The following is a 23,701-nucleotide window of genomic DNA, read 5'->3' on the forward strand; positions in this document are numbered from 1 at the left end:
AATGCTCAGCTATAACCGTGTTTTATGAATTCTAAAGCCCCATATATAAATGCAAAGTATTATTATCTACTGGGCCAGTAATTTATGCCCTTTCTGGAGCCTCCTCTTTCTTTCAACACCCCCCATGTCAATTAACTGCCAGTCCTACTGACTGATCCAGCGGCGTCACATATTCATTACCTCCTCTTAATCACTACTAAACTACCCTGACTCAGCCCCTCATCCAGTCTCACCAAGATTACTACAGTAATCTAACTGTTGCCCTGCCGCTAGCCCACCTTCAGTTTTAGCCCAAGTACACCCTGGTGTGTCCCTGTTCCACTTGAAAGCTTTCAATGGCTTTTCCTTGCCTTTTCAGTACAGTACAAATCCTTCAATTAATAATCAAGCTATCTGGCCCTAGATGCTTATCTAGTCTTACTTAGGGCTCTCTCTGTCTCTCAAACTACCTTCTGTGCATCTCAAACTACCTTCTGTGCATTTTACATACTAGACATTTCAGCAATTTACTCTTCTCTAGCTCCTACCTGTGCTTCCACAAATACAATCTGTGCTACGCCTGGAATATCTTTCCTACTCTAAAACTTACCTAACCTTTTAATGTCTTACTCAAACAATACACTGCTTCAAAGTCTATCTAAATGGACGCACCAGCTAGAAGGTAACTCTTCCTCTTATAATTTAATTGTCTGTTTTTTCACAAGACACTTAAGACTTCCTGCTTTATGTTGTAGTTATTTATGGACATGCATTCTAGAGTTTACTAGAAGTTCCTTTCATACAAGATTGACATTGATTCACTATGCTAGAACATACTCATATGTAATGTTCTCAATAAAAATATTTGTTAAATTAACTGACACTTTCTACCACAGCTAGGTAATTTTACCAAGCTCTCCCTCTTCTTTCTCTCTACTGCCTATCAGAATCTCCCTCAAGAGGTTTTTTATTTTTTATTTTAGTAAATTAAACTGCATATGAACTGAGTTTTCTATAATACACCTAAAAAACTTACTGGAACTACCTCCAGAGTTTCCCAAGTTCGAGAGACAGGTTCATATTACAAAGATTAAAAAGAAAGAACATAAGTCAGAATTATTAAGATCTTTCAGATCCACCTCTTCTTCAGACATGTTTTTAGACTACAAAAATTAAACATTAGAGGAAAAAAATAATTATAGCACTAAGTTATGTAAGGATAAAAAAATCAACTGGAGAAGGTGAATGTTTCTAACATTTACTTGTGCACAATTCAGGCTGACACTTTGAAGAGAAGAATGTGACAGCTTACAAGAAAACAAACTCACTCATTCCCCTTAATTTCTGAAAGCTCATGCAAGTCTGACAAGCCAACCACAGGGTGATCTCTCATGTGTATCACCCATGACAATTATAGCTTTAATAAAAATGTTCTCCAAATTTTAATAAAGTCCAATTGGTTTTCAGGAAATAGCCAGTCTAATATTTTCATATTTAAGAAGGCACATTTCACAAATTAGTGAACTAATTTCTGGACTTATATAAGACTTCCAAAAATGTTATATTATGGCAACAAAAGAGGTACAAAATGAATATGGTGGTGAGGCAAGGTGATGTGCTGAGAAGCCATCCTGTCTCTCTATTGTCCCTTGGTTTGGTTTTCTCTTCAAATAGCTATTAAGAGCTTCCTAAGTAATTTTCAAAATGCTATGACTCAAACCTGAGAAGCACTGATGAAGATCACAACTCACTAGAAGCACTTGAAATGATCTGTTTTAAGGATAATACAAAAGATCCTTTGAAGTATTTGCCCTGTAACTTACACTAGAAATAATCTGTATTTGTCATTAAATTAACAGTTGTTTAATATGGGATAAATCAGGTTGCTATACACTTCCTTTTTCTCCCCATCAATGGGTGCCAGCAGGAGTAAAAGAGTGCCAAGCATTAGAATCTCCTTTTATTCTTTTCTTCCCCCGCCCAGGGGAATGAAGGATTTATTATTACTTGCAGCAAGTAAGGAGAACATTGGGATCTTTCCCAAAGCAGTGTCTCTAGAATCAAAGAGATTCTTAACCTCCAATCCCATAGCCAAACTCTTATTAGCCAGTAAAGGGAAGAGGAAGTAACGATGAAGTGAGAAAGAGCCCTTAGGCAGGTTACCTCAACTCCACTTCCACTCTCCCAATCCTTGTTCTGTTTCTCAGGACAGAACTATGAACTAGTTTCTCACTTCAGGAAACAAGCCATTAGTGGCTTAAAATTCACAGACTTTTGTAGATGGGTGTGGAAATTTCACCATCATATACTCCAAAACCCAAATAAGTGACAACTAATTTGGGAACACAAACACTTTAGGAAGAATACCATCATCCAGTTGTTGAAACAAAATATGCCTCTAATCAAAACCAGTCACACTATTTCCTATACAAATTTCATTAGATTAAACATGAAGAACAAAATTGTGTAGGTTTATGACACATGAAGGAAGCTCTTCTCTAAACAGTAATCATTATCTTTTTTCATGCTAATAATAAAATGCACAAATTATTTTTGCCTTAGAAGGATAAAACATAATAACACACCCTTATTATCCTCTGTCTCCTAGAAGAATTTACTTCTCAATACCGTCATGGTAAATGATTATTCTTTAGGGAATGATCTCAGACTAGCACAAGATGCTCTGATAGGTCTTTCTCATCTCTCACTCCTATTACTGTATGACTACATGGCCATAACCATCAATCACTCTAGCAAACAGCACCAAACCACAATGCTATTACACACAAGCCAACAGATATTTTCAATACCATATAGTCAGACTATTATCCATCTTTTATAGACAGGCAATCAAACTCAGCATGACAAGATTTCAGAGAAATAGCTAATGGTTAATGGAAGTTTTCTTGTCCTGGAAGCAAAATGGACTTAATTTGTCTGAGAAATATAAGTGAACAATAACTTCATTCTTTTACTATAGTTAACAGTTTTAAATTTAATAAAAATATTTTTGAACTATAAGAAATACTTTAAAATTACTTATTTTTACTTTTACCTAATTTTTAAGATAGTTCAATGACAGCTTCTCGCACTCACACCAATAGGAAAGTAATTTGCCATGCGAATCAAGTAATGTGCATACCTACATATTATAACACTTAATTCTTAATTTAATTCTTAAATTATCCAGTATGAATAGTCAATATTATAGTCCAAACTTCACTCTTATTAATAAGGCTGAAACAAACATATTTCCCAAAAGGTTTGAGGGCACCCCCTGGTGGCAGACTTTTGGGAGGGGGAAAAAAACCCCACAAATACCATTACAATGAAAATATCTTTTTAAGAAATTGACCAAGTTCTACTCAGCAACTCAATTATTACAGGTAACATCCAATCTAGAAAAAATTCAAAATGTGATCAAAGAATGTTGGGAAATCTGTGAAGTTCCCTGTGAGGAGATCTGACCAGTACCAGCTCCTAGGTAGCAGGACTAGCAAGATGTCTGATGCAGAAGAAACCTTAGAGATGATCTCATCCAGGGCAGAACAGAACTTTCTACACTGTCCAAGACGGTAGCCACCAGCCACATGTGTTGACTGAGCATGTGAAATGTGGCCTGTGTGACTGAGCAGCTGCATTTCAAATTTTATTTCATTTTAATTAATTTCCATGTAAATAGCCACATATCGCTATTGGCTTATTGTTTGGACAACACAAATCTAGTCCTACTCTTTACTCCACTCCAATGAAATAGAAATAGTCACCAGAGCAATCCAAGGAAGAGCCAAAGGTTCCCAGACACATGTACAGCTGGATGGTGCAACTACATATAATTGGACCTGCACCATTTTGTTTGGGGATTCTTAAATGCACCTAATTTTATTACATTGCATTGGATTACTTTTTGGTAACTGCAATTCATTTGAAAATACAGATGAGTTTGAAAATGGTAAAATATCCCTTTTGAAATAATTTTTGGCTTTATAGCCTATAAAAACTGAAGACATGTGACGACTGGTACACCAGTTAGCTACATCAAATAAAACAGATTACGAGCTCAGGTTCAAGTTATCATCTGGGGCATTCATTCTTTTCTCACATAGAGAGAATAAAAAGGTAAACGAGCCCCTGAACTGTGAATTAGCTAAGCTCAGAAATCCAAGAAAGAGAACAGCCCAACTGATCCAGCCTCTACTTTATACTTAACTCAAGTTAGGCATATTGTTAATAGTATGTTGACATTTAGTTCAAGCATGTATTGAGTGTCCACTTTGCCCAGGATGTCATATTGAGCACTGTGAGGAATAAACACAGTGCTCAATATGCACACTGTGTTTAAATAAATAAAGGTAACGCAAAGCGAGGTCTCTGTCCTCCAGAAACGTACTACTTTTTAGGGTAAAAATGCCATATAAACAGACATAAGGGTTATGTGTACATGCCTCATCTTTTCTCTCTACCAACTGCCAATCTCAAATGGTCAACTGTCACTTTACACAAATAATTCCTAAATCTTTCAGTAAGAGGCTGTGGCTTAAGACCCACATTTCTGTGTGCTGATCTACTCTCCTTAAGTATACTGAAGTTAGTTCAAGAAACACTTACTGAGCACCAGCCATAAGCTAGAAAACACTAAGATGCCCCGGAGAGGTTCAGCCTCATGAAGGATGCAGACATTTTATAGAAAGATCATGCATTATGTGGCAAGCGCATGGAGGCAGGCACAGGTACTACTGTGAGCACAGAGTGGAGTCTTTAGTAGAGCCTGGGAGGACAGAAAACAGTTCCCAGAGGAGATAAAGACTGAGCTAAGTCTGGAAGGATGGATTAAGAACAAGCCAACAGCATGCCAGAGAACCTTTAGGAATTCAGTCATTAGAATATCAGTTATGGAGAAGCTCAGTATCAAGTGATGCTGGAGAAATGGGTAGAGGCAAGGCCAGGAAATACCATAAACATCATCCAACAGAACTGAAAATAGATGAGGTGCCACATAGGGTTTGAAGATATATGCTTCAGATAGCTCACTGTGGGTGAGGAGCATGAAGGATGGATTTGAAGGGAGCGCCACTGAACATGGGGGTCAGCTGGATGACTGCTGCAATATACCATCTGAGTCATGAGGACAGCATGGATTAGACAAGTATAACAGAAATAGAGGTGAGCCTCAAGAAGTGTTTAGGAAGTAAATTTATTATGTCTTAATATAAGAAGCTGACAGAGAGAAGGAGCTTAAGATAAAGATTTGAGTGTGCCCAGCATTAAGTGGTATTTAAAGCTCTTGGCACTATGTTAAGTGCCAAGGAGTAACAAGATTTAAAAGGTAGACTACAGTTGACCCTTGAACAACACAGGAGTTAGAGGCACCGACCCTCCGCACAGCCGAAAACCTGCATATAATTTATACTTGGCCCTGTGTATCCACGGTTCCCCCATATCCATGGTTCTGGAATAGTACCTGTCCCTCAACTTTTTACCTTGCCTGAAGGAGTTTTTCCTCTCAGCAGTTCTTCCTTCTCAAGTAGAACCTGTTAGAATGAAGAGGAGGAGCTGTTATTCTCCTCAGCCCCCACCGCTAATTCCTTCAGATTCTACCAACTGTTGATCGCGCAGCACTGTAGTACTTACTATTGAAAAAAATACACGTTATCAGTGGACCCACGCAGTTCAAACCCATGTTGTTCAAGGGTCAAATGTGCAGGTACCAGGCTGGGCAGGAAAAGATAGGAAGGCAGGAAAAAGCCAATAGATTACAACTGTTTTGCAAGGTGTGTTCCATGGGACATTACCTACAAGGGAAATCATAAGCCGTTACACAGAAGGAGGCTTTGTTTATAAATAAGTTTGGGGAAAATGTTTAGCTAACCAAAACTAAGCAGATTTCTTCACTATAAGACTCCTCAGAACTATTCCCAGTAGGAGGACATAACGTGTAGCAAACTAACTTGACCATTCAACCCTTTATTTAAAAGTATTAGAACAACACAACCTGGAAAACAGTGGCCCAAAAGAAAAGGGATGGAAGCAGTAGCCTTAAAAACAGAAAGTGCTATAGGAATAAGTGAGTAGAAAACTAGGAGGCTATGGTAGGAAAGAAATGCAGAGTTAATGATGTTAGAGAAGGAACTGGCCCAGGGCATAACCAGATCCAATTTGTGATCATAGGTTAATACAGTAGAGAGTCTCACATATAGGTTTGAGTCAGACTAGTTCATAGGTCATCAACATGATTATCAACTGAACAAAGGCTGTTGGATGTTGGTAGGTACCCTCCCTAAGTCAGTGCTTTTAATGATGCCAGATCTAAGGCCATAGGCCACTAAAGCCACCTTTTTTTAAGAGGATTTTTCCCAGGCTCCTCTTCTTTCTACTTATAATTCAAATCTTTGACCTTTTCAGGCCTCCCTAGATTTAGTTAATTGGTTTCTAGGACAATTCTTAACTGAATCATTTCCAGCTGACCTAATGTTTGGGCAGTATGTTTGACTGACTCGGTTCCTCTCTAGGTGCTAAGTCAAAGGCTAGCTCTGATGGCATGCGCCACAGGGCACAGATAAGAGGAGACACACCTCAGCCCAGCTCTACAGCCATCAGCCTGGGTTTTCACAGATCTAGGTCATGGCCAAACAATTCAAGAATGGACAGGAATCAGCAGTGGGGGCTGAGGAGAAAAACAACTCCTCCTCTTCATTCCAGCAAGTTCTACTTGAGAAGGAAAAACTGCCAATAGGAAAAGCTCCTTTAGCCAAGGTAAAAAGTTGAGGAACAGGCACTCTTCAAGGAGAGGTCTGAGAAAGATGGTACAGTAGAGCAGTTCTCAAACTTTCACATCTATCAGAATTAGCTAGGGGATTGTTAAAGCAAAGATGGCTGGGCCTCACCCCCAGAGTTTCTAATTTGCAAGGTTCAGGGTAGGGCAGGAGAATTTACATTTCTAACAAGTTCCCAGGTGATGCTGCTGGATCAGGGACCAAACCTCGAGAACCACTGCAGAAGAGCAGGGTTACCTGATCTAGGCACTACTGACCTTTTGGGTTGCATAATTCTTTGTCACCGCGAGTGTCATCCTGTTCATTGTAGGATGTTTAGTGGCATCCATGCCCTCTACCCACCAGAAGCCAGTAGCACCTCTCCCCCAGTTGTGAGAATCTAAAATGTCTCCAGACCTTGCCAAAGGTCCCCTGGGAAGCAGAATAACTCACGGATGAGAACTACCACAACAGATTATAGTCGTTAAGAGCTAAGACTCTGGAGTGAGTGGCACCTGGGTTGAAATCCTGGCTTCATCACTTGAACAAACTACTTAAACTCTCTAAGCCTTGAATTTTTAGTTGTTTATTTGTAAAATACAGTGTCTATATAATGGGGTATTTGTGAGAATCAAATGGGATAAAATATACTGCTTACACTGTACTTAGTACATAGTAAAGATGTCAATAATAAGCACCACCACTGTCTCTACCACAGATAACCAAGTAGGATGTCGCATCAAACACTGAGGAGATTATCTACAAGGTGAACTTTGTAGAAGGGGTAAGTCCAGGAGGAGACAGGGTTAAGCCTGGAATGGATAAGGGTTTGCATGTGACGTGAAGATAAAATGGTCTGCAGCTTAAGCAGTCGGCCAGGAAAAAGGAAAGGGTTAAAAAAGGAGCCAAAAGTCAACCATGGGGAAAGAGGCTATTTATACGGCTGCTCAACCCAGTGTGCTGTGACAGTAAGTACTTTTAAATTCCACTCCCAATGGAAGAAGATGCTCTGGTTCTATAGATAGAATGTTTTGTCCCCCCAAAATTCGTATGCTGAAACCTATTCCTCCAATGTGGTAGTATTTGGAGGTGGGACCTTGGGGTGATTAGGTCATGAAGGTGAGGCCATCTTAAATGGGATTTAGTGCCCTTATAAAAGAGACCTCAGAGAGCTTTCTTGCTCCTTCCACCTTGTGAGGACCCAGCAAGAAGACAGCCATCTATGAATCAGGAAGCAGGTCCTCACCAGACACTGAATCTGCCAACACCTTGATCTTGAACTTGCCAGTGTCCAGAACTGTGAGAAATAAATCAACCACCCAGTCTATTCTGTTAAAACAGCCTGAATGGATTAAGACACCTTGTTTATATCTAAGCTGGGCTTCCCAGGGCTAAGGCAGATTAGACCAATAGCATAGCTTGGGAGTGCATTTGAAAATATTCCATATTTCACTATGCTGGAAATGGTTCTTCTTGCAGAAAATGTTTTTGTAGTGCTTTTCATGTAATCAAAGAGCAAGTGAGGCAACAAGGTACTATGCCACTCGGCTTACTAAAAACTTCTTTAACACTGTAAAGAATAATTGCTCTGACAGCTTAGAATCTGACTGCCCCGTGCAGTTAATCATTACTTGTCATTACCATAGCAATAAATCATGGATGAGTATTTTTCACAATTAGTACCAAAAGTAAAATGTGGAAAGAGCTATTGGCTCAGTCCTCTAAGATGCAGCCACCACGCGGCTACCATGGCACTAATGGTGTACCACTCCCTGCATCACGAGGACAATGGACCTATTCAATGGACCTATTTAGTCTTTACTACCGAGTTTACTGCACTGTTTATACAGGCTACACATGGAAACAGTATATAAATTTGAAAAACAGATTTATATTGTTTTTATTTCCTCTTACTATTTTTATCTTCAGGTAATATATACTACGAAAATCCTTCTAGTGTTAAATATGAGATCTTACATGTGGATAAAAGTGTTACGAGGAGCTTAACCAAAAGGAATACAGAATTTATTTTTAATGACTAGGAGCATAAGAAGAGTAAATAATCTGAGAAGTAATCTAACAGGATTTATAAATCAAGGCATGGTGTCAAATTGCATTAAAAAAAAGAAAACAGCTCAGAGCAAGTTGATAAGAGATATAAATCACAGGAGAGATTAGAACATGAAATTATTATCACCCCTCCAACAGAGTAGATTTCTAGATAATGAAATCAATGACACAGCAACATTTAAAAGTAATGGCTTCCATAGCTATTTGAACAGAGTAGGTAGGGTTGGAGTTACAGGACAGTAATGTACTAGATTAATTTCATTATTAGAATACAGGAGGAATTCTACTAAATAAATTTTCACTTTTGGATGTCTATAATTTCCATCCTCCTTGTCCTCCACACACATAAATACAACACAGTGTTTCACAAACACATAATAACAACTCTAATTTCATCAATGATCTAGTGCATAGAGGGCTCAACTGAGACTAATTATCCATTATACCTCAGCAAGTTTATAAAGCAAGGTGCCTAGTTCCAATTGGAGCAATTAATTCTATGAGAGGTGCACTATTTAAAATAAATCATGAATGAGACCCTCAACATATGCTCCAACCCAAAGGATACATTAACCAAACCAAGGAGGAAGTCCACATATTTCACACAAATCTAAAATTTAATATTTTGCTGACTCTGATTAGCTTTCTTTTGGCTCCTGCAGTTCTCATGAATTAAATCAAGTCAAGCTGTAAAAGCAATGCAGGCCTTATTGATTCTAGAGACTGTGAGTCACTAAGGGAAGAAGTCCAAAAAGGTTAAATTTCCACTGAACTCCAAATCAGAGGTTCGAAAGCTAGAGGAATAAAGACATTAGCTGTAGTCTTGTGAAACATTCAAGGCTGCTTTCATTTGATTAGGAATTTGCTACAGGCTCTTTATGACAAAACTAACAAGGATACTTTAAATCGTTTAAGTTTTGAAGAAAGGTCCAGAAATAGATTCGTTATGAAGAATTCCACTTGGAACTGGAAGCTAAGGAGTAATGTGTTTATATACATTCAGAAACTTAACTTCTGCACTATTAAAAAAAAAAGGCTATTGTGAAAGCCCACAATTTTTACTGGTTATTGGTTAATGACATTTGTTGTGATTTGAAACAGTGGTTAACAACATGTTGCCTTACCTCAGCTTTTCCAAAACTAGTCTAAAAAACACTAATGTTCCATGAAACATTTATAGAGATTGTGGTGATGGGGGGTGGGGTGGGGGTGGGGGTAGGGGTAAGGGAATGGAGAGAGAAAAAAGAAAAAAATCCTCTAATATTTTGTTCTAAAATTTTTTTCTTATATATATGTGTGTATATATATTTTTTGGCTGTGTTGGGTCTTCGTTACTGCACATGGGCTTTCTCTAGTTGCTGCAAGGAGCTACTCTTCATTGTGGTATGCGGGTTTCTTCTTCTGTGGTGCACGAGGACTTCAGTAGCTGTGGCACGTGGCTCAGTAGTTGTGGCTTGCCTGCTCTACAGCACAGGCTCAGTAGTTGTGGCGCACGGGCTTAGTTGCTCCGCGGCATGTGGGATCTTCCCGGACCAGGGACCGAACCCGTGTCCCCTACATTGGCAGGCGGATTCTTAACCACTGTGGTTAAGAGCACCTAGAGCCTGCACACCTAGAGCCCGTGCTCCGCAACAAGAGAAGCTACTGCAGTGAGAAGCCAGTGCACTGCAGCAAAGAGTAGCCCCCGCTTGCCTCAACTAGAGAAAAGCCCAGATACAGCAATGAAGACCTAGTGCAGCCAAAAATAAAATAAAATAAATAAATTAAAAAAATATTTTAACATACAAAAAAGTACTAAGTACATTCGATATAGTTATTATTAGATAAGCTGCCCATAATACTATGGCACACACCAGAAAGCCAGGAAGTCTGAAAGACACCACTTACCTATGAATGCACATATGACGCCCAAGTGATGCATAAACATACAACTATTGCATTTTACGCTACTTAATGACAGGTGACTTACACTATGATTTTTGCCTAATAATTTCAATATATTATATTTTAACTTTTTATCCCATAATAAAGATATAAGTCAAAACAATTCCATCTAGCCATTACTTTATATATGTGAGATAACTTTCTCGGTAATCCATTTTAATACAAGCTTATATTTGTTTTCCCTGAGTTTCTATTGTTGTTCTGTCAATAATGATAATTTTTAAGGTTTCTCATGGTCACATGAGTTCAAAAATGTCATTTTAGTTAAACATGGCTATAACAGCACACGTCTCAATTTTTGGGACAAAGAATTCTGATATACCTGTTTTTTAAATGTAAAACTACACAAAAAGAACTCTGAAGGAAAAGATGACTTAGGCATAATAGTTTGCTCCACTTAGTGCACATCCTTCAAAACTCAATACGACACCTATTTACCTTTTAAAATTAAGTAGTACATAAGCAAGAATGCAAGTTCATTATTGATAGATTTACACATCCTCATTTACAGGAAAAGAGGCTTTACACAACCTTTCTCTGACAAGTCATGGGACACGAGCAGACAGGACAATACATACTCAATATTTTAATAACTACAGCAAAGGCAAGAGATGCACAATTACCGAGTTGCCATAAAGAATTTACTGTGTACGTATGACTTGAGGTATAAACTTCATGCTGTATTTATTAAAAAAAAAATAGTGGCTTCCAAAGAGGAATATATTTCTAGCCTAACCACAACAATAAAACCTTTGAACTTTAAAGTTTAAATGTTTCCATTTTTTTATTTTAAATGACCTCCCATTCCTGTACTCCTATCTCTCACTCTCCACTTTTAGCAATCACAGATGTAAAAATAAAACAACAACAAAATACCTGATTTTGGTATTTATGGAAGCCTTTATGGATAAACTAACTAACATAAGTGAGGAAATAAGAGACCTACTCATTCCTATCTTTTCTATTCCAGACATAAAACTAAACATGGAAAGGAAGATGAAATAGTCACCAAAAACCTTAGGTTTCCTTTCAACAACTATTCCGTTTACTGAAAAAGTTCACTATACAAACCAATTTTAGAATTTAAAGTTCTTTATTTTGAATTGACAATTACATTTATTGTGAAATATATGTTCAAAAAGTACACAAAATATATATGGATGGCCTAATGAATAATTATAAGGCAAACATCCATTTTTTAACTAGCATCCAAGTCCAGAAATAGAAGCCAGGATCACAGAAACAGAAGTAACCGCTCTTAACATACGCCATCCCTACACCCCTCTTCCATCACTATGGCCATAATGTGCTATGTAAATTTCACAAGTTAATTCACTGAGAATGAAAAGAAATAGTGCCACAGTTGTTGTAAGAGGGAAGTATTTAAAATATGTCTAAAATGTATTAATAGAGAAACTTTCTTAATATATAGGACATTCTGTTAAACTTTCCTGTGAAAAATGTCAGCAGTAAGTATATCGATTCAGTTAGAATACGAATTATAGAAGTGTTTGAATTTAATTTTGTGGAACACCACCCAGGAGGGCCATAAAACACAGATTATTTGTTCCTAGCACTTCCAACAGCTGGCAGGGAGGAAAACTAATATTAGCATTCAAGATGCAAAAAACACTAAATAACGGCCATTTCAACTCAGTAGCACCTAAATATTTAACTATGAATTACAAAATAACAGGTTGATTTCTGTGATCTTTGCTGGTCTCTGAAAAAATTTTTTAAAAAGCTTAGGCAGTACTCCTTGCTTTTATCCTAAATAAGGGTGCTCAAAGGATTACCAGGATTCTGGGTCTCTTACTTCTTGCTCTCAATACTAGCATTTAGGTAATGACTGTAACATGGAACCACACTAAATGACTGTTGATATTAACACCTCCTGTTCTAAAGTAGTATGGGTTACAAAACCTATTACTCACAGAACCAGCCAAAGCAAGGTTTTAAGGAGATAAATGTTAACAGCCCCAAAATCAACTTAACTGTAAAATATTAAAATTGATATGATGTTAAATTTAAACTTCATTTTTTTCTTTAGCAAAACAAGTTACTCAGAGCTGGGTGTGACATTTAAGTAAAGAATTCCCAAATACTGTTAAATAAGCAACATTTAAGAGCCCTTTTAAAAGAAGCATTCTTACTCCAAAATGTGGACACAGACAATGCAAAGCGAATAGAATTCACTTATAATTTAAAACCTAGCCAAACAACTGCTTCCCTTGCACTAAAGATCTGTTTTTACTCCTCCAATCTCACCACATATGTATCTAATACTTACTTCTCAATAACTCCTGTAATCCTGGGCAATGTTATCCCTGTGGGCTGTGACATGGTAAAGTTCTATATTAATACCTTTGGAGGTTTGAAGGACAGAAAAACACACAACTGTATTAAATATCCAAGGTCTACTGTTAAGTACACTGACAATGCACAAACAACAGACAGTCATAGGGACGAACACTCTTAAATCTCTAGACATGCTTTACACAAAGAGACTTCCTTAAATCTCTAACACTGGAATGGTTAAGCAAATGACATATCATTTGATGGAATATTATGCAACCATTAAGACTAAAAATGATAAAGCTATGTAACACAGCTTTATAATATATCATAAAATATTTTAAATATACTTTTATATCTAGATATAACTATAAAAATATATATATAGAGACAAAAACTTGAAGAAAACAATAAGAAATGAATATTTGGTACAATTGTGAGGACTCCCCCAACCCTCCCGTATGTTTACAAAGTAAATAAAAATCAGAAGGTCAAAAACGCAATGACTCCTCTCTCTAGAGAACTGTAAAACTATCACCAGCACCTTGGTAATCACCTCATATTTATGATCTACACTAAACACACCAAAACTTGCTATATATTACTCTTACAGGAATGTTTCTGGGCAAGGTCACCAGATAAAAGGGAAACAAGGTCCTGTCTGAGTAGAGTGATTAAGAAGAGAGGAAAAATCGACTACTTTACCTCACAGCAAGGTGACAGGGGTATTTTAACCAAAGGCATGTTTTACTGCCATCACAAGGTATCAAATGTACCTACCCAAATTAACAACTGTAACTAGTTTAAGGCACGAAAATTACAAAACGCAAATAGACCATCTATATACTATAACTTAAGTGACAAAGATTTTATCAGTTTGGTCAACTTTTCATTGCATCAAAAATTACATCTCTTTAAGAGTGAAAGACATCTAGATACAAAGATATTCTGACATAGCCATAAGGCTTCCATTATTTTATGCCTACCTTTAAACATCATATGGTTCAAAAGCTCAATAAGGTAACCCTGAAATTGACTGGTCCTGCCTCAAGATGCAGAATTAGTATGGATTCTATTAATATGATTATAGAAATTACCCTTCACAGCTAACTTTTTTCAGAAATTAATAAGCTGACCCTAAAATTCACATGAAAGCACAAAAGATCCAAAACTGCCAAAACAAATTAGAAAAAGAACAAAGCTGGAGGACTCATATTTTCCAATTTAAAACTTATTACAAAGCTACAGTAGTCAAGATTGTGTGGAAGTGGCATAAAGACAGACATATAGAGCAGTGGAATAGAATTGAGAGGCCAGAAATAAACCCTCACATGTATGGTCAATTGGTTTTTGCAGGGTGCCAAGACAATTCAATAGGGATAGAAGTCTTTTCCACAAATGGTGCTGGGACAACCAGATATCCATCCACATGAAAAATAATGAAATCAGACCTCTATCTCATATCGTATGTGAAAATTAACACAAAATGGCTATTCACAAGCAAAAAAATAAAACTTGACCCCTAATTCACACCATATACAAAAATCAATTCAAAATAAGTCATGAACCTAAAAGTAAGAGCTAAAACCATAAAATTCTTAGAAGAAAACACAGGAGTAAATGTTTGCAACCTTGGATTAGCTTCTTAGATATGACACCAAAAACAGAAAAAACTAATTTAGGCTTCATCAAAATTAAAAACTTCTGTGCTTCGCAAGACACCACTAGACACAGAGAATGGACTTGAGGACATGGGGAGGGGGAAGGGTAAACTGGGACGAAGTGAGAGAGTGGCAATATATACTACCAAATGTAAAATGGATAGCTAGTGGGAAGCAACTGCATAGCACAGGGAGATCAGCTGGGTGCTTTGTGACCACCTAGAGGGATGGGATAGGGAGGGTGGGAGGGAGACGCAAGAGGGAGGAGCTATGGGGATATATGTATATGTATAGCTGATTCACTTTGTTATAAAGCAGAAACTAACACACCATTGTAAAGCAATTTTACTCCAATAAAGACGTTAAAAAATTTTTTTTTAATTAAAAAAAAAAAAGCTATCTGACAGGCAAAGATTTTAAAGCCTGACAATATCAACCAAGCATTGGCCAGGGTGTGAAAAATAAAGTACAACTAACTATCTTGGAGAGTTCTTTGTCGATACCCGGGGAACCTCCAACATGCCTGCCCTACCCTGCAGCCTATCACAAGGGCACAAAGACATAGGCTGTGTCCATCACAGCACTGCTTATGACAGCAAAACATTAGAAACTCCCCAACATCCAGCAGTACTGGCACAGGAAGGTAAGCTATTCATACAAGGAATCTAATCAGCATTAAAATGAGACAATTCTGTATATATTCAGAATCGTTAGATCCCAACAACATACTGCTGAGTAAAAATAAAGCAAGTTACAGAATATTATGTACACTATGATACCATATTCCATCATTTGAAATGCAGAAAACACTGCTATCTCTTGTTAATAGATATGTAGTTAAAATGTAGAAAAAAAAATAACGGCCAAATCAGATGCCACACTTAGGACAATGCTGCCTTCAATGAAGGAGAAAGGGAAAAGAACTTGCAGAGAGAAACAAAGGAGGTTTTAATTATATATAGTATTTTTCATTAAAATTTTTGGCAGAAACATATCGTATCATGATGTTTAAATGTATTAACTCTAGAAGGTGAGTGATAAAAATGGCCAGGTGTCAGACACTGATCTATGCTTTGCATACATTACATCATTTAACCCTCACTACAACTCTGTGAGGGAAATGTACTATTTACCCCCATTTCCCAATGGGGAAACTGATGCACTGAGAGGATGCCTCAGGTTACCCACCCAGGATCCAAACCCAGGCCATGTGGACCCCTATCTGTGCTCCTAACCACTCTAGAATCCTATCTCTGTGGAATGGACGTGGAGGCACATTGCAAATCCTCCTGATGTTTACGTATGTTCAAACAATGTAATTACAGAAGAAGAGGGAGAAGTGCTACAAGAAAGAGATTTCCAAAGCCCCTGTGTGATGGTTCATTTTGTTTCAACCTGGCTGGGCCACAGTGGCCAGATATTTGATGAGACATTATCCTGGATGTTTCTGTGAGGATGTTTTTGGATGAGATTTACATTTAAACCAACGGACTCTTAGTAAGGCAGACTGCCCTCCATAAGGTGGACGGGCCTCATCCAATCAGTTGAAGGCCTGGACAGAATGCAAGGCTGACCTACCTCAGCCCCAGCAGGCTGCCTCTGGACACCATGTGCAGCATCAGCTCATCCCTGGGTCTCCAGTGCAGCCCACCCTGCAGACTCTAGACTTGCCAGCCCCCATAACTGTGTGAGCCAACTCCTCCTTACAATCTTCCTCTCTCTCTCCCCCACATACATATATAGATGATAGATATATAGATAGGTATATACATATAGATATATAGAGGTATCTCTCTCCCATTGGTGCTGTTTCCCTGACTCACACCTTCCCTCCAGCTCTTGCCCTACGGCGACTGCTGATGGACAGATGGAACAAGGCCTGTCTGGGTTGCTCCTGTTCCCTCCTGTTTGGAGTCTTGAGAGAAAGAACCACAAGAAGCCACTTATTATCAGAACATCATACTCCAAGGTAGCTATTGTTAATCCCATTTTATGGGAAGAAAACTGAGGCTCAGAAAAGCTAAAGAACTTCCCAACAGCTCCCATCAGGCAAGGGACAAAGTGCTTTTATGCTCAAATCTCACATCTTTCCCTAAAGCATATGGCAAGGGCCAAGATAGTGGGTGCGCCTTGGCTCTGCCAGCAATCAAACACAAATGGGGTAAATGCCAGGGAACCTAAGAGTAATTGAGCAATTGAGCAGACATTGAATTAAGACAATATACAGAAATGTATAATTATGGGGCATAGCTCATGTTATACTATGGAGAAATAGATGATGAGGGCTTCCATGACAGCAAGCAAAAGAAATATTGGAATACAAGGTCTTATCTGATCTAAGAAAACCCTAAATAAATGAAGACCCATACCATCCTTATGGAGAGGAATATACAGTATTATGTAGATGTAAAATCTTTTCCAATTTATCTGCATATTTAATGCAATTCTACTCAAGAGTCCAACAGGATTTTTATGGACCCCAACAGGCTGATTCTAAAATTTACGTGAAAGAATAAAGAATAGCCAGTATACTTGTGAGAAAGAAGACTGATGAGGAGAGGCTCGTTTTACCAGATACCAAGAATTATTATGAAGCTATAGCCATTAAGACATTGTGGCACTATTGCAGTAATAGACAAATTAACCAGAAGAGAATACAAAGCCCTGAAACAGATTGTTGTTTCAGGTGATTGTTTGGGGGTAGCCAAAGTACAAGTAATTTTTATTGTCTTACTTCTTATACTTTTACAACATATCTACAATTCAGATATGTTAATGACAGAAAAAACTTTTTTTTGAAAAGAGGCAAAACAAACTGTTTACAGAGGTAAGAAAGTAACAACATATTTGATTATCATTCCAGAATTTTAAAAGTGATTTCAGATACATTAGTTAGATAGATCTTTAAAACATGTCATCAAGATGCATAAAGTGGTTATTTTGTCAATTTCACAAATGAGGAAACTAACTGCTGAGGTCATGTGGCTTACCCAAAGTTACAAAGCTTTGAGACTAAGAAACAAAATAGTCATTTCTAATTCTATGCTCTTTTTTGCCTGCAGTTCTCAAGGCACGGTCCCTGAAGCAATAGCAGCACCACCTAGGAAACTATTAGAAATGCAAACTCTCAGGTCTCATCCCAGACCCACTGAATCAGAAAACTTGGAGAGGATGGTAGGCAGCTACATTTTTAATAAGCCCTCCAGGATTTAGATACACAATAAATCTGAGAGCCACTGCTTATATCATGCTGCCTCATGGATACTTTGTGAAATAATCAAAACACTATTGGAAAAAAGGGAGTGGTGGTGTTATTCATAACACTGTCAATTTCATTTTCACATTTTCAGGTTCTTCCTTATTTGTAACTCAAAAATAAGGGTTCACAATAATCTTAATGTTTGATTCCTGACCACGTAATTAAACAACCACTTTCTTCTGGATTACCACCAGCAATCCTAGAGGACAGACTGATCTTCAGTAATGTCACAGGAAATGAAGTAACAAGAACACTGGAACATCACTAGCTAAAAATGCTCAGAGAAGGAAGAGTCTAATTTAGATGTGTTGTGTGTATGGGCAGGGAGTGGGAGAAGGAATCAGAAACATCAGTTTTTATTAACTCAAACCGTTACTTCTAGATAATATTCTCATGACCTTGGTAACCATGAAAACCAATATGACTGCCTGATCTCCTGTTGAAATCCAGTCCATAACTACTTACAGAGCACACACGATAAATAAGACATTGTATAGATGCTACACGAAACACAAAGCTAAGAAAGATACAGTCTCTGCCCCAAGAAACTTTTGACATACCAGTGGATGTCAACATTTCATCTAGAATAAAGCAAAGCAAAGAGAGGGAGTGCCACAAGATAAATTATAAAATTTGTCATGGAAATTCAAAGAAAGGTGACATCTCATTTTGGAGGGAGTAGACAGGAAGATGTTAGTCTTGGGAGACAGAACTTCAATACAGAAAAGTGGAGGAAGGGGGCATATCAGTCTCTAATTACAGAGAAAATGAGCAGCAAGTAGGAGGGGAGGGTGTGTGCAGAGGGACATCAGACTGTGATCACAGGCAATAGTGGAAAGAACACTGATTGGGTTACACTGTCCTACCAGGGACAAACTATGTCACTTTGGCCAAGAAAGTTCATTTCTAAATCATAACTACTCATTTACGATAGGAATAATAATTATTGTCTTATTTATCTCACAGTTATTTATCTGAAAAAAAGACCAGAGAGGGAAAGGCCACAATTTAAAAAAAACATAGGACATGTTTAAAGTTCAATAATTATTCTCTATTAGGTAAGTTAAAGTTGTGTAATATTGAAAATATTTCAACTCAAAATGTTTCCATTTCAAAAGTTACGTTCAGTTTCTAGTATTAGTAAATGAAGCATATATAACATGGATAATTAAACTGTGGGCAGAAAAATCAAATGATAAAAAAACTTTTAAACAGATTGTATATGAAAGTATCTCTTTGGGAAGGCTTACTTACCTAGCAAAAGTATACTGGCAGTTTCTTCTAAGACTAAAAATACATTTATCAAACAATTCAACAATCGCACTCTTGGGGATGTACCCCAGAGAAATAAAAACTTATGTTTATGCAAAACACTGTATACGAAAGTTCACAGCAGCTTTAGTTCTAACAGCTAAAAACTAGAAACAACTCAAATGTCCTGAAATGCATTTACAGTTAAATTATGATACATCAATCTCACAGAACACCACTCTACAATAAAAAGGAACCAAAAGGCAATGTGAAAAGGTTACAAACCATAACCTTTCTGAAGTAACAAAATTATGCACCGGGATAACAGATTAGTGGTTGCCAGAAGTTAGGAAGGAGTTGGTGTGGCTATAATGGGCAGCACCAGTGAGCACTGTGGTGATGGAACAGTTCTGTATCTTGACTGTGGTGGTGGTTACATGAAGATACAGTTACATAACTACACACACAAATGAGTACAGGTATAACTGGTAAAATCTAAATAAGGTCTCGTGTCAGTTTTCTAGTTTTGATATTGTATTATACTTATTTAAGCAATCAACATTTGGGAAGATAGGATGAAGTGTGCATGGGACCTTCCCTGTACATTTCTTTACAATTTCTTGTGAATCTATCATTATATCAAAATAAAATGTTTTTTTTTTAAAGGTATACTGCCAGTTTTTCAAAATGGATGATACCCATTTTTCTAACAGTACTATCAAAGTGGTATTCTTACCCATTGTTGACAGCATACTAAACTGCTACAGTCCCCTGAGGAAAAATGATTTTACAGCATAAACCCAGGGCCATAAAAGTTTTGTGCCTTTTGACCTAGCCACCTAACTTCTGGGAATCACCTAAAGAAACAATATTAAATTTGGGAAACTATATACATGTACTTATTCACATACATATATAAAGATGTTACTACAGTATAATTGAGAAGGGAGTAAAACTTATGCAACCTAGATGTCTGAGAATATGGGAATCATTAAATTATCAAAATCTAGACATGAAATACTATGCAGCCACTTTATAATACTGAAAATGGTACAACAATACAACAGAAAATGCATATCATGAGAGACTAAAGCAAAATTCAAAATTAGCTGCATATAAAATAGCAGGAAATATTTCTCACAAAAATAAAAGATGATAATGGTGTTAGTGTGACAGAATTATATATATTTTTCTCAAACTTTTCCATTAGAGCTGTCATATTAGTTTCATAGTTTAAGAAATAAGCATACTTCTACCTTATCCCAGAAATCAACCAAAGCTGTAAAGTCCCATTTCTTAGAATATGCCACATTGTATTTCAGAATAGCATCCTATGGAAAAAGCATAAACAAAATGTCATGATATAGTAAAGTGAATTATCTATGAACAGCCTGTCTCCTTTATGAACTATTTCCAGTATATTTCTTAATGTTGGGCAAGCTTCTCCTACCATTAGCTACTCCACGTCAGTAACTATGAACAAAAAGAGCGCATACTAATTTATTATTCACTTAAGAAAAATGAGATTAGAAAGCTCAAGTAACAGGGGGAAAAACATAATTAGTCTAAAACATGCTCTCTAAACAGAGGCAATATAATTCAAGTGGACAAAAATTGGATCTTAGGGATAAAAAAAGTAAATATTATAGTGACTTCTGGTCTTCAACAGAGTCACACTACATGTACAGATACACTGCGCATCAGCATTAAGATTTCATTCGGAGAGTAAATTAGGAAAAAATACCTAAAAAGGCTCCCTGGGGAAGAGAGCAATAATGAAAAAAAGACTGAGAAACATCAGCTTAAAGCCTAAAATGGTCTTTTCTCCTTTACTATTAGCTATTTTTATAAGCTACATAAAAATGGTTATCTTTCCCCATTAGTCCATGTAAATTACGTATTTTTGTAAAAAGTTAGACTAGTGCGCCGTCTGCTGGTGTAATTTTCAATTGTCTGAACAGGCAGTACTTCCTAGTTACCAGAGTGGGGTAGGCATACAACAATCCATTAGTTATGCAAAAAGAACAATTATTTACAATTATATTTTATCTCATCCTTTAAAATTTCTATTTTGATTATCTTTTATAATATATATTAAATTACTAAAGTAATAAATATATAGAATTTATAAAAAACCATTTATGACTGTAATACACACCCCCAAATTTTTTTACTGAAGGCATATTAAGTCTGAAAGATACTGTGTTAGATTATTACTATAAACCTTCCAAATTTCCTCAGAATTGATGAAGTTTTTAAAAATTAACACTCTGCCAAAGAGCTTCCTGAAAAATACTTCATGCCACATAAATTATTACCAAGCAGCTAGGTTAAATAATGAGCCAACAAAATGTCTTTTATCTACTTGGAATAAGAAGATACCCAAGTTCCGGGGCTTCCCTGGTGGTGCAGTGGTTGAGAATCCACCTGCCAATGCAGGGGGCATGGGTTCAAGCCCTGGTCTGGGAAGATCCCACATGCCGCAGAGCAACTAAGCCCATGCACCACAATTACTGAGCCTGCACTCTAGAGCCTGCGAGCCACAACTACTGAGCCCACGTGCCACAACTACTGAAGCCCGCGCACCTAGAGCCTGTGCTGTGCAACATGAGAAGCCACCGCAATGAGAAGCCCACGCACCGCAAGAAAGAATAGCCCCCCCTCGCCACAACTAGAGAAAGCCCGCGTGCAGCAGCAAAGACCCAACGCAGCCAAAAATAAATAAATTTATAAAAAAATAGCAATGTCTATCAACGGGTGAATGGACAAACAATGCTTATACTGGAAAAAGCTACTGATACATTCAACAACACGGATGAAACTCAAAGATCTTCACCTAAGTGCAAGAAGCCAGACACACTAGCATACATAATACATGATTCCATTCATATAAAATGTAAACCGATCTATAGTTTAAAAAAAAAGGAAAAAGAAGAAGCAGATCAATAGTTGCCTGGGGCCAGTACAGAAAGAGGAAACTGACCGCAAATGAGTAAGAAGAATCTTTGCAGGGTGACAGGAATGTTCTGTATCTTTACTGTAGTGGGGGCTTCAAGTGTATATGCAAATGTCAAACCTCATCAAATTACATTCTTTAAATGGATGTACTTTCTTATATGTAAGTTATTCCTCAAAGTTGGTAAGGAAAAACATTCTAAATAGCATTTATGCTCTAATTCTTTAATGGAGTTGTGTGATTAGCATTAACTCCTAATATTTACTTTTACTTAAGTCTTCAAGTCTTAGAAGTAGTCCACCATGAGATCTCCTATCACCAGAAAAGCTGGATGCTACTCTATACAGTATTCTTAGCTGAGTAACTTTTTTTCAGTTCATAATTCATAATAAGCACAATGAGTTAAAGCAGAAAGAAGTCCATTCTTTACAAATTACCAGAGACATTATTCATAGAAATATTACAGTGTAGATCAACTTTTGAGGACACTGTTCCTTTTTTACATTTTTAACATCTCTAATCCCTCTTAATTCAACATCAAATGGCATAAAAACAGCAAAAATATTATTATATTCAGTAAGAGGGATTTAATGTTTCCCCATCCCTCTCATAGTCTTCTTTCAGCAAAGGAAACAATTACCATAAACAGAAGAAAATCTCGGTGGACTACTGTTCTGTTGAATCTACCATAAAATAAACAAGAAAGGGAAATTCAGATTAAAGCAATTACCCCTTCCTAAGGTAATCATGGCGCACTAAGGAATCGCTAACAGAGGCAAGCAGCAATGTAATTTAGAACACTATGATTATTCTGCATTTGTGTTTAAAGAAAAAATATGTAAATTCTTAAATAATCCTGTTTGTAAGGCCCTAAGTCAGTGTTTTTCAAATGGAGTCTGGATAGTATTCTTGATTGGCCTGCTTGTGTTTATGAGTATATAATTGTGGTTTGGGAATGAATACAAAGGCCAAAAAACAACACACTGTAGAAATGAAAGATGGTGCTTCAAATACATAAAAATGGTGGAGAGAGAGAGCGATCCTAAGATGCACTGCAGTATAGGAATGCCAAAGTCATAAAAACCTGGACCAAAGTGGTCACCATCATACTTATTCACAAGCTGATGTTCTGCATACGGATCCCATCTTTGCCTCTACCAACATCCACCAACTGTTTGTGATTGGTTAAAAAAAAAAAAAAAAAGTAGTAAATACAAAACAAAGAATGTTCTCTTTATACAGTATTTTTTTAAAGTTTCTCAGCATACTATTTTAAGGCTCAGATCAGTGTTTAAAAATCTGTGCAAAAAGGAAATGCTGATTACAAATTGTTTTGACTGTGATAATGAACACAACTCAAATCATGGGTCATAACGCTTAAAATGGAAAAACATCAAATTGATAAAGCTGGATACTATAAAGAGTTTATATTTAGCTTTACGTTTATACATACGTAATTAAAATATTAACAATAAGTAAAGTCTGGCAGACCCTGAGAATTCCTCCCATTTAAAAGAAGTAATTACAAGATTGA

The 23,701-nt window shown here is 37.1% G+C and overlaps 1 protein-coding gene across 5 annotated transcripts in view; it reads right to left on the reverse strand.

Moving 5' to 3' along the window:
* The window catches only part of PARG (poly(ADP-ribose) glycohydrolase), a 120,365-nt gene that overhangs the window by 80,435 nt on the left and 16,229 nt on the right, over positions 1 to 23,701 (reverse strand). For 4 of the 5 annotated variants that reach the window (XR_003797008.1, XM_029245108.1, XM_029245105.1 and 1 more), the window contains exons 7-8: positions 20,468 to 20,542; positions 5,460 to 5,510 (exon numbers count right to left, since the gene is read on the reverse strand). Coding sequence is in view for 4 of the 5 variants with exons in the window: in XM_029245108.1 (XP_029100941.1) it covers positions 5,460 to 5,510; positions 20,468 to 20,542 (126 nt within the window). In the remaining variant the exon portion in view is untranslated. The remainder of the gene's footprint in view (positions 1 to 5,459; positions 5,511 to 20,467; positions 20,543 to 23,701) is intronic. The other variant, XM_029245107.1, reaches the window with a different exon arrangement.

Source organism: Monodon monoceros, unplaced genomic scaffold (genome assembly GCF_005190385.1).
Source record: "Monodon monoceros isolate NGI ecotype Baffin Bay Population unplaced genomic scaffold, NGI_Narwhal_1 Super_Scaffold_4, whole genome shotgun sequence".
NCBI lineage: Eukaryota > Metazoa > Chordata > Mammalia > Artiodactyla > Monodontidae > Monodon > Monodon monoceros.